Below are 13,092 nucleotides of genomic sequence, written 5' to 3'. Positions count from 1 at the left end.
GTATCGTAAATATGATCTAAAACCCCCATTAAAAATTTGAATCTAGTAAAAAAATGTCTAAATGAACTTTCAGACATCTAAACCAAATAAATAAATACAGAAGGTCATTTAAAAGACTAATACTTGCTCAGAATGATTGTAAATGTGGAAAAACAAGGTGAGGTTAAATCCCACCTACTTTGTGATTGCTTTTGCCCGCACTCTCTCATTTTTTAACCGATTTCCACAAAAAAAGGTGTCAAAATGCTCAGGAAGATGAACCACTTCAAATGAGATGTGTAGGTAAAATGTTTGTACCATTTCACTTTTTTACTATGTAACACAAAGGTACCCCAGGTTGTGACACAAGATCAAATGTTTGCAATGTGGCCCTCAAAATGTTGAAGTTGAGAATGCTGCACTAACTGTAACAAATTTGTGACTGTATACCCCAATATTCCCAGGGTTTCCTAGATTTCACATGAAACTAGAATTATGTGGTTCGCAATTAAGGTGGCATATAACAGATTGAACAGAGGTTTGTAAATAATGAAGGGTTATGTAAATACAAAGAATATGCAAATAAAGTCATTCATATTCATAAATGTGCAAATAACATGATACAAAACTATAGAGCACATCAGGTGCCCATGTCCTATCACCCTACCAAGTTGATTAGTTATTCTGTTGGAGATGCAAAGTGGATCATTGATTTTGGTATGAAGCTATTAATCCTAACTTCCATCAGGGTGGTTTGGTTGGCGGTGCCCTCTGCAAACTTCCTGCAGGCCTTGTCTTTTGAGGCGAGTGAGAGTGATCACTCGCCATCACCCGCCTAAAATGAAGCTAAGGAGAGCTTTTTATCACTCGCCTTCATTTGGTGTAATACTAATACAAGTGATTAAAATCACTCGCCTACAGCTCACCTGGCAAGTTTTGAGGAGAGTGATTTGTCACTCGCCAGCAATTTTCAAAAGACAAGGCATGCCTCTGTGTTGCCTGGTCTTGGCCCACGGGGCGGCACCCACTGAATACATCTGGCTCTCGGATGCAGCAGGCCTCAAAATTTAGGGAAGCCACTAACGCCATGGCCTCTGGTGCCGTTAGACTTGGCCTTGGTGCCCGGCCACTCATTTCAAAGCATTCTTCAGTCTATTATTATTGGCCTTCGTGCCATTTGTTCATTGGCCTTAAAATGAGTGCCCTTGGTAAATAAAATTTTGAGGCCTGGGGTGTGGTAGTCTCTTGATGAATAAGGTCATGTGGAACACATCCATCTCTAATAAAGCACTCTCTGTTTGTGGGTTTAAGATGTTGGCTCTGTGCAGAGACATGCTTTGGTCCTAATGGGACCAGACTCAAGCAAATGTTCATCAGGTTCCATCCTTCATACTGCCTGATATGAACATCCAGCTATAAAAAAGCATTTCTCTTCTTATGTTCACATGAGTATACATGTAGCAGGTAGGGAGACAAATGATTATCATAGTACATGTCAGTGTACAAATTAAGTGGTCATCCAGTCATCCTGAAGTCCAGATTTGCTGGCGGATGACCAGAAATTCACTGCAGGTTATCCGTCGGATGCCCATACTTTATTTTTTTTTAATTTAATATTTTCCCTTTTGGAGTGTTACTTGACCTAGAGCTAATTCATTAATTGCTAGGATCATTCATGGTTGATTTTTAACAAAATGTGTTTTTAATATGCAAAGTTTTAATTTAACTTTAAAAAAATAATATACGGATGACCAAACATTTTGGCGGATGACCAGATTTCATGACCTGGTACATGTACAATGTAGATACTGGGGGAAATATGAGTAGGTCATGTAGCATAGATCCACCAAGCTAGACCCCCTTCATTCATCAGTAATGTTTTTGTTTATCTTTCCATTGATTCAGGAATACAACTTTCTTCCACTTCTTTGCCGGAAATGGCTTCAAGATATGAAAGTACAGGCTGTATCCTTTGTGAACCGTACATGTACATTGTACAGTGTACAATGTACCCATATGACATCAATGTTGCCTGCCTATACCAGGAACTAAAAGCTTCCTGTAAACTTCACAATCAGCAATTTTAACACTGAGCCTCTCCTGAATAAAAGCCCAAATTATTGTTTCAAACTACAATGTACTGTGCTTAAAAGCACAGGCTCACTTCCTCTGATTGTGTCGCTGGTAGCGAAGTATTTGTAAACCAAGACACAAAGTGCATTTAGGGTCATTCCTCCACAGTGGTAGCAATCTTAGTTCACATATCACTTTTCACATAATCACTATGTTTCCTCTGTGGGTGGGAAGTTCCAGGTGTCGGCCACGTACACGATCTGGCCGAATTTTGAGGCACAATTTTTGGAATAGTCAACATTCTTTAAATCCCCAAAATTTGATCTCTCAGCTATCTTTTCATTGGAATACTGTAAATGTATGCACATTTGAATACATTTGTACTGTAAGTGATTCACTTCATATGTAAAGTAAACTACTTATATTGGATGAAATATTACCCAAATTGCTTACATGTATATTGCAACTCAACTCATGTCAAACGTCTTGTACCTGTACTTTCAAAAGTGGCTCGCCTAAAGATTGCATTATTTCACAGCAAAATGCACCCATTAAATTATAGGTGTAAAGACTACAAACAAGGAGCAAAGAATAGAAGCATTTAATTTAAAATGTAATGTAAATATAAAGCCACAATTTCTTCAATTACACATCACTAACTCAACCGACCAGTCAAGTTATGCCATTAAAAAACTGTAAGGGGTACTGTGAAGTTGGCCAGACTGAAAATGTCGGGTAAATATATATAGTACATATATAATATGTACTTTTCTTCTTTTTTTTTTCAAGCCACATTTTTAACCTCACCATGAAATTTCCCCATCAGAAAAATTGTATACTTGTAGAAAAAGTTGTAGGGTATGGCATACTATTTGGTATATGACCTCAAATGACCTTTTTTTTTACCCCTCCATGTTGCATACCTGGTATACCTAAATTTACCCATAGGCACTTGGGTCCAAGTATTTGGGTCCAAGTTGCATGGACATGGGATTTATAAGTGGGAGCAATTTAAGTGGAAGTGGGAGCAATTTAAAAAACCAAGTACTACATTGTACAAATGTATGCCGTACCTTCCACAGAGTCAATTCTACATAATAAGCTTCCACAACCTCCGCCCTGGCAGCCTCCGCTTCCACTACTACCCTCAATACTCAAAATACAAAAAGACATTTCATCAGTATCCTGCAATTTTATATCATGATCTAAGGGAGTTTAAGCGGATATATATACCAAAATCAAAGGTGTACAATGTACATGTAGCTATTTGTGAAGTTTACAGTGAGCAGTGGTGAGTAAAAAGAATACAGAAATGTGCTGTTGCCTCAACCTTTGTATGGTGAGTTCAAGACACATGGACATAGACATCTTTGTGAGACAATTTGAAAAGTACTGCTACATGTATCACAGATCCTGATGTACATGTACCTGGTATGATTTCTAACAATGTACATGTGAGCATAGTGCAGGGGTAGGGACAGCATTCGAAATAGGGCCGGTCAGCCGGCCATTGGCCTGTAACTTTTTGGCCTGGCCGGTAATTTTTCTGACTGGCATCTAGTTGCCTGCCCGGCTGGCGGGTAACTTTTAAGGTCAAGCCGGCTGGTCTGTAACTTTTTGAGGCATATTTCGAACACTGGGTAGGGAGTGGGTGTAATAAATGACCTACATCATACATGTAGGTACATGTATTGGAGTTCTATGTATATAACCTGGGCCCACCAATACCTCCATCCACATTTCACACAAACACACACTGTATGAAGGCATGCTACATATACCCAGGGCTCAAAAAAGTGGGGAATTGAGGAAGCTCCTTCCCAGGAAATAAACATGCCTCGCGGGAAATCAGAGCTGCCACCAAAAATAAAATTAATTAAAAATAAAAAAAACATTATACATTTATTTAATTTTTATTTCAACATAAAATAACGATCTTTAAAAAAAAGAAAATACTTTGTACTCAAAGTTCCGGAAAAAAAAATTCTTTAAACCCACTTGTACGGTACCCTAAATGTACATACGATATACCGTATTTCTCGAATAAACACCCGGGGCGTTGCATTTTCCAAACGGGGCGTTAATTAGAGGTCATTTTTAACATGACAATTCCCGTTAAAATCATTAGGTAAGTTTAAAAATCACGCTAAAATGATGAACTATGAACTAGAAACACTGACTTTTGGTTCACCTCCGGGTTTCCGATGCAGATTTTCACCAATTATTGCTGCTATTATCGACCATGTGAGCAACTTGGTAAGCTTACTACACAAGATAGCATGGAAATATCAGCATTTTGAAACATCTTGGTTGAAAAAAAGTGTTGGGGGCGTTTGAGGGGGGTGCGACTATTCGAGGAAATACGGTAGCTGAATAATCATGTTCTCTTTTGTTGACAGACAATTCAATACCCAGAACAATAAATTGATACTCAAACCAGTATTATTTTTCACATCTTCACTAATTGTATTGTTTTCACATCGGTAGCTCTACATGTATGTGGAATCAACAGATGGTAGAAGCTCATATCATGTCATATGTCATGTTTTGACACATGTATGCGGCTGTTTCCCCATTCTTTGTACATGTAGGTCTTCACAATTCAGTTTGACAACATGGAGCTCATGTATCACACTATGGATACATAAATCAAAAGGGCAATTCAGGTTTATGGTTTGCCAGTTATTATTTAAATAAAGAATTACTTTAGTCTATGAACCCTCACCCGCACTTTGGTGGTGCAAAAAACTAGCCTGATAATGTAGAAATAACCCATTAGATCCTGATATGTACGAACATTCCTGGAAAGATGCATCAGCGGTTTTGCAGACAATTGCACAAGTCTGTATTTCACAGATTATCACACATTTTCTGTACAAAATATTTTGTTTACTTTAAACTGCACCCCAAATGATCAATAATTACATGTATGTAAACATGATGAAGGCCCATTTGCTAATATCTCTTGACAATTTAATAAAATTTTCATACAACATTGCTGATATTAAATACATGTTACAAGTGCCTGTATTATTTTGGATGATAATAAAGGATGAACTGTGCAGTGCTGCCAAGTTCTCCTTGACATTTGCTGCTGTACTGCAGTGGCCAGTGCAATATCCACAAGCCTGCAAGCAGTCCTCAAGAGTTTTATCCACTTGAATCTGATTTGCGATGATAAATGTGAACATTTATTTATTTACAATATTGTGCATGTTGATACTTCCCTGTTGTATTTTTTAAACCATGTCATTTTGTTAACATAGTCTTGTTCAAGACGCCCGGTCTCAGTATACATGTACTATGGCCAGCTAATTTCCTCAGGCCCCGGCCTCTTTATACGGCCAGTAAAATCACCTTAATTTCTGCACTGATCATTTATATTTAACACCATTGGCAAGCCAAGCGAGCACAGCTATATTGGCACTGTCAGTTATACTATTACCGGGTACTAAGAGTAATTGCACACATTTTTTAACACAAACAACTTACGAGGAAAATATGTGTTATTTTAATTATTTTTCATCTTTTTTTTTCAAATTCACAATAAAAAAAACCTTGCATCTTTAAGGAGGCATATATAGGAAAAACGTGCATATAGCTTAACCCTAACCCTACCCGTGGTTTTTGTGCTATCGGAAGGGAAAGAAGGAGCGAAAAAGGAGAGAAGATGAAGAAGAAAGTCACTTGGCACCCCGGATTCGAACCTCGGACCCCTCGCATGCCACGCAGAAGATCCCCAGCATGTAGCTACACAGGTGGCGTTGGCCCGCCAGCGATTCCCTGGGTATATATGACTTGGTCTGATTGCGTCATCAAGTCCCGTGGAATGCATGCACGCAGAGCGGTTTTAATAGTGAGCTTTAGTGAGTCCTAGTTGGGTTAGGGTTAATCGCGTCACCTGTGTAGCTACATGCTGGGGATCTTCTGCGTGGCATGCGAGGGGTCCGAGGTTGAATCTCGGGGGTGCCAAGTGACTTTCTTCTTCATCTTCTCTCCTTTTTCGTTCCTTCTTTCCCTTCCGATAGCACAAAAACCACGGGTAGGGTTAGGGTTAAGGGGGAAACCAATAAGCCATGATACATGTACACATTGATAATTTGGCAGTACATCTTGTAGGCCTACATGTAATGTCTTTATCATCAAAGTGGGCAGTAACATCTCACTGTCATTGTTGATCGGTGCCACAACAGTTATTGTACATGCACATCCTTTACATTTTAGCATGTGAAATAAATAGTCACTGAAGAAGTCCATTTGTAAACAACACTCAACATCTGGGCTCCCGCTAGCCATCAAAAGATCTGCGTCCGACGCACAACTGTAAAAGCAATATTTGTGTGCGTCCGTATAACTCCGTAATCAGGCAAAACACTTTAACAGGTCTCTGGGTCACCGGTATTGCATCGCATTGTAGTTTGATTATTTGATACAAATATTTACAAAGCTCAGTGATCAACACTGTTTTCCAGTTTGGCCCAGGGGTCAAACAAAATACATTACTTAACAATACCATTTTAATACCATAAAATTAATACCCATTTTAATACCCAATAACAATACATCCGTGCTGGCTGGCTGCAGTGCAATAGTATCCACAGGATAAAAAGGTCCAAAATGTGGGCCCCAGGAGCAGAACGCCAACTCAATGATGTGAAGGGAAGTGGGCAAGCAGACGAAAAACAAGCAACCAGCTCTGCTAAAAGAAGCCAACAGAGTATGCAGCCCCCTTATGGCATGCAGGTCTCACAGTCAGAGCCAAGAGGACCGAATGGAGAGAATTCAGAAGCGTGTTTGTAAGCTCCTCCTTGGCAAGGAGTATTATAGATCTTAATCCGACTCCCTTGCACCTTGGATCTTGAGCCAGAGCTTGCCTCCAAAGCACTGTTACCCACATATGCACAATCAAACTTGCCAACCGAATTTCATCTATGCAAATGAGCAAAAGCACTACTACTAAATAACTAATGAGTATCACATGCTCAAAACCAGCCAATCACGTGCGTGAGATTGGTCACTTTTTGGTAGAATTTCATGAGAAAACCATCATGAATATTGCTTGCGAACAAGGAAATGCACGACCGAGCAATGTAAACAAGAGCATGACTGCATGAAACAAACTTCCATTTACGCTAAACTAATTCCTTCTTTACCATAACAAATTTTTTAATCTAGTTACTACAGGATGAAATTTAAGCTTCTATGACACTCACAAATTTGGTGTGATTTCATGCTGGTAAAAAGTCATTTTTCAAACAGCTATAACTTCCGTTCGGTAGCATGTATTCCCATTCTGAAAACTGTAGTGACAGCCCGCCATCTTTAATTTTCGAAAATCATCAATCGGCACTTTCCGGATCTTCATAAAAGCTTGTTTTCATTCATAAATCCACCTCGGCTTTTTCCGATGGCTGCCGAATCTGGTCATGTACTGGGCTCATGAATAATTAATTAGGTGGACTGGCTGGTTTCAATTGGGGTCGTGCAGTGGCGCCATTGCCGGTCCATGTAATTTGGTTCCCGGTAGCTTCTATTGCAAAATCCTGCAGTGGCAATGGGGCAAGTTTGATTGTGATATGCATGCATCTAAAAATTCCCCGGTTAGTAGTTCCCTCCACTGATTATTCATCCTCATGATCCTAAGTTTGACATATTTAATTAAGTTTGGGTAATCTATGGCCACGCTGTCCCTTTTAAAGGGATTTTTATAATAATTATAACTGAAATGCAATGCATAGCAGTGCAGTGCTTTATATACTGTATTGGCTATCATGCAGTGTTTACCTTCACATGCACAGTGCAGGACAAGGTCAGTGATCAATGTCATTTTCCCCATCATGGGCAACATAGAAAGTGTTCCCAGTGTCTGACCTTTGACTGCATATTCAGAGGCACTCAGGCAGTGAGTGAGTATCATGGTATAGCAAGTATATTGCTACAGACAGTGGTAGATGGAAAATCGATGTGGTAGAGTGACTTACCAGTTCTACGTTTTTGTTCTTCTTATTTCATCAAAATAATAACAAAAATAACAAGTAACATGATTAAAAAAACATCATTTTCCTTCATTTTCCCTACCCACGATCGCACATCCAGGCCACCGGGCAGAAAGTTTTTTTGTGCCCGGCTCTCGACCAATCAGAGACACAGAAATCCTCTTTTTATGACATTTTCATATGGACCACGAAAAAAGCTTATTCCCAAAATTTCAGTTGATTCCAATTTGCATAAGCATTTATGTATTACACTGCTCCATAGCGATAGGCCACTATGTTGAATTACGTTCTGGTACATCTGAACGCAATTCAAATTTGGCGATATTTTTGCAAAATGACTTCATCGGCACAAAAATTTTTGTACAAAAAATATGTAGCCAGAGCAGAGGTTTCCAGTGGTATTTACATAAAAATCTCAACTTTTTTTTGAGAAAAGTAGTGGGATGAGGCTGTGGATCACAATGCCCTATGAATGCATAGTAGGCCTATACATGTACATGATTGTACAATTCAACAATTTAACATCTCTCAATTCTCTGTAGTCATGTTAGTAAATAAAATACAGTGCAGCGTGCACCTGTGGAATTTCCCACTTGTGCAGAGGGTTCCTCAAGGCCTGACAGCCTGTGCACAGTGAACACACTGACAGTTGCTACAATGTTCTAACCGAGCTCTTCACATTCTATGCTAGAGACCATTGCATTCAAAATCTCGTCGGATTTGCTGAAGCATGACACTGTGTAGAACCAATGGATTGGAAGTTCAGAAGTTAAGTTTAGTAAACACAGCCGATCTTACTCGAGAACTCTAGCTTCAAATTTGCACACGATAGTTACGCATTCAATGCTAGCTAGAGTGCTTTGCCATCGTTTTTCGGTCAGACAGCGGTGCAAGTTTTTTCACGGAGGTTATTGATAGAGACTGACCGATCAGATCGGGAGCTTCCTAATCGGGCCGATTATTAGCTTATCGGTAGGCCACGCGTTTTAAGTTGGGCCCATTTCGTGTGACACACTTTAAGTTTGCGCAAATCGCGTGTATTTTCGTTTCAATGGCTATAACTTTTTCAAACTATGCATTAACCCCACAAAAGTATACATTTTCTGGAAGCAAATTGCCTGAGGAGTTCAAAAATGCACTTAAAATTAACATAGGATGTACCCCTAAAAGGTTATGAATTTGAGAACCTCCAAAATTCATGAAAAAAAATACTATTGGAAAATTTTTTTTTGAAGAAATGCTGCATACCCTACAAGATTAATTATTGCAGATTTGAATTCCTCACAGTCAGAGCTTTCCAAGCATATATAACTTTCTATACCTCGGCAATGTTTACCATATTTTTGCGCGGGGCTAGAAAAATGACCCAACAGATTTCATTTTTTTAACAGAAAATTTTACCTTGCCATGTTCTTACTGTAACTCTCCCTTGAGGACACCAGACATGTATTAAATGGTCTAATTCAATTTGATAAGGCATGCAGAAGCAGCAAACCTACTAAAATAGGTATTAATTCCTCGTAATAAACTGCATTATCTCGTTGTATACAAATGCGTTGACTTCAGTGAAAATTCTCCATTTTTTGTACAAATTTGCTTTACAGAAGAGTTATACTAACTACATGTATACAAAACAATTCAAATCATTGCTAAAAACAAAATTTACATTTTTTGTACTGAAACGGGGGTTAGGACGGGGGTTGTTAACAAGCAAGCAGTAATGATGGTCATGTTCATTGTCCAGATTTATAATGCACTTGTACACATAATGTCTTCATGGTCCTCTTTTTTCTCGGTCTGCTTTTTGCTTTGTTGAAGACTGATACCACAATATTTTAAAACACACTTCTGTGGTACTATGGCCTCCTCTCTTCCTTAGCAAACCTTCCTTTTTCCTTTAACATAACAACCTTTGTACCTGAGTGCTATACATATTTTGATTATGACCATAAACTGACTGCATATTGTTTTCAAGAGGAACCACGCCATCTGATATGACATGAAGCAAGAAATAGGAATATAGCATCAGATGATGGTTGAATTGCAGTGACAGCTACATGTAGGTCCTTTTAAAACAATCAAACTGGTATAACCTGTGTCACATTTGAATCGGTTTCTGTTTGATCTGCAGAGTCCTCTGACACCCTCTCATCCATATCATCACTTGCATTCACTCCATCGCGACAAATAGGCCTAGTTTCTCTTGTGTTTTTTTTATTTGCTCAAGTCATAACCAAGTTTGTCAGTAATATATGCAAATGCTTTTTAATTGGCTTGATTATGCTAAATATACATGTATGAGGTTCAGTTTCAGAATCTATGAATCAATTTGAGGCCTTGACTGCAAAACTATGACCGTCCTGATCAAAGTACTTGACGTACAGTCATAGTTCTACCAATGCAACGTAGGCCTGTAATTTTAAAATAATTCTTTAATTAAGGTAATTAACACTCATTAACAAGCATCCAAATGATCAAAATCTGATTAGTTTTAGTAATTAGCCACAGTTTATGTACTCAAATGCAATAAATCCTAATATGAACATGATTTAACTTAGTTACACCACAGATGCCAATTTCGCTGCGCCAGATCCTCCTGCGCCAGATCCTCCTCCACCCTGGAGCTTCGTTAATTAACAAGTAATTAACAGAACATAATAAATTTTTTACATGTGTTATCACTTCTATCCTCTTGCCCTGCATGAGTGCTTTAATTTAATACCAAATTTAGCTGTATATCTTGCATAATTTTAGAGAAAATTTAATAGATGATGTCATTTGTGCTGCGCAAATGTCACAACTCCACCTATATATGGGCCCAGTTCAAAACGCATGGCCGGTAGTGATCTGCATCGGCCGATTTTTCCTTCATCCGCCGATGTAATGCACCGATCACCCAATATCATGAAAGTAATTGTTGAAGCTTAATAACAAGTATTCATTTATTGGTATATTTCTTTCTTTAAATCAAGCGAAATTTAGCAAAAGAACAAGCTTTGTAGGCGATAAACATATATAAAATCATACCGTGATCGGGCACGCAGCTGAGATAATCCGGTAATTCCCCGCATGCATATGTACAATTGTAGTTCTTACTTCCGGGTTACACACGTGCGTGTCAGATTGGAGAGAGCTACAGGCCGTGTGCAAAACTCAACACTTCCGGGTTACACACGTGCGTGTCAGCTACGGGCCGTGTGCAAAACTCAATACTGACTTGAACGTAAACACAATATTAAAATGGTGCGATCGAATGATTTGACGGACTCGGATATCAGGGGGAAAAGGTAAATTGAACTTAGAATAATCATGGTCAAATTAAGTATTGTAAATGAGCACGGGAGTGTAGTTTTGTGCTCAGAGCATACATAATTATGGTAATACTTTGCGTACAAGTACCCTTTCAACATACAGGTGAAATTTACTCATGGCGATGGCAGCCATTGTTTACAATTGGGGAATTGGTAATCGGTGATCGGTGATCGAATCGGCAGATCAAAGAGGGAATTGATCGGCCAATCGGCCGATTCAGATCCGGCCGATTCAGATCTAGGGACCTGATCGGTCAGACACTAGTTATTGATTCTGTTTGAAATGTTGAAATTTGGATGAAAGTTATTTTGATGAGTCAACTGAGCAAGATTTGCCTATTTTGGACAGTCTAAAATTTTGCTGAAGTGTAATTTTAGCAACTTTTTTGATGCAATCGCCTGTCTTGATCGGCTGTGTTTACTTCTGAACTTCCATTGCTTTACACGATGTCATGCTTCAGCGAATCCGACTAGATTTTGAATGCAATGGTCTCTAGCCTAGAATGTGAAGCTATTGGTGAGCAAATTCTTGGCTAGCCGATCATGATAGGCGATCGCATCAAAAATGTTGCTGAAATTACACTTCAGCAAAATTTTAGACTGTTCAAAAATAATGCAAATTTTACTCACAATACAAATATCAATTTTTATCATCCGTTGCAAAAAATGTCAACACTGCGCTGTCCGACCGAAAAACGATAGCAACATTGAACGTACCGTGGTACTCTAGCTTAGCTAGCATCGAATGCGTAACTATCATGTGTAAATTTGAAGCTAGTTTCTCGAGTAAGTTTACTGATCATTTGAATTTGATGCAGTGCACAAGTACAAATGTACAGACTGTGCACCTGTGGAATTTCCCACTTGTAGTTGTACAATGTGTTCCCTGATGCTGACAGCCTGTGCACACAGTCACAGGATTGGCACCGACACAACAGGACACATTGACAGTAATCTCATTACTGCACACTTGCATCTGATGATCTGTCAGGTCCACAATATTTCTTATCTGAATTTACATAGGTGGAGAAAATGTTTACATTTCAAATAAATGTCACAATCCCAATCTCACTCATGTAATGTATGGGTATTGGGTAATCAAATCACAAAATACAATTCATATCCCAAGTGTGCAGAACCTTGACCTTAATTGCCACAGGCCAAATTAAGCATCAGCATACAGCCGGCTAGCCACGGCTACATGAACTACATACACAACGTTCATGGTTACTGAAGCTAAAATCAGTTCTGCAAGAGCACGGGCTGTAAATATCGATGGAGCTAGAGGACCTGCGACGACATTCTACATTGTTTTCACGACAATTTATCGATATAAAATGGGAGAGGGTGATGCTAAATGATGCCGATTTGAACAGTAGTTCTTTAGGTGTAACGAGTAGCCTTCAAAGGAGTAAAACAAAAAGAGGAAGTCACATTTTTTGGCTTCGAATCAAGCTTCCGTCAAACGCTAAACACACATCAATATGCACGACACATTCAACTCACCTTCGCGAGCTTTTAAATACACCGTATTTGCTACGATATTTTCTAACTCCATATGTTCCTCTTATGATTATGTCCTTGTGGTTAATTCAAAAAATTATCCTGTAGAATACAGGCCTACAGGTTAGGGTGTGGTGGTACAATCACAACATTACATTATTTTGACCATTCTCCATTTACAGATGGGCTCGATCTCTTTCAATATGGCTGGCCAACTCCTTAAATAACCT

General features: G+C 38.9%; 1 protein-coding gene across 1 annotated transcript in view; it reads right to left on the bottom strand.

Annotated features, from left to right (window-relative positions):
• LOC140148731 (G protein-coupled receptor kinase 5-like) overlaps positions 1 to 13,092 on the bottom strand; it is a 102,396-nt gene extending 89,304 nt beyond the window's left edge. Inside the window, 1 exon segment of the mRNA XM_072170780.1 lies at positions 12,866 to 13,092. Coding sequence (XP_072026881.1) covers positions 12,866 to 12,917 — 52 coding nt within the window. The 5' untranslated portion in view covers positions 12,918 to 13,092.

This window comes from Amphiura filiformis, chromosome 3, assembly GCF_039555335.1.
Source record: "Amphiura filiformis chromosome 3, Afil_fr2py, whole genome shotgun sequence".
NCBI classification, from domain to species: domain Eukaryota; kingdom Metazoa; phylum Echinodermata; class Ophiuroidea; order Amphilepidida; family Amphiuridae; genus Amphiura; species Amphiura filiformis.
The sequence above is the reverse complement of the archived record's forward strand: the minus strand, read 5'-3'. Positions and strand labels throughout refer to the sequence as shown.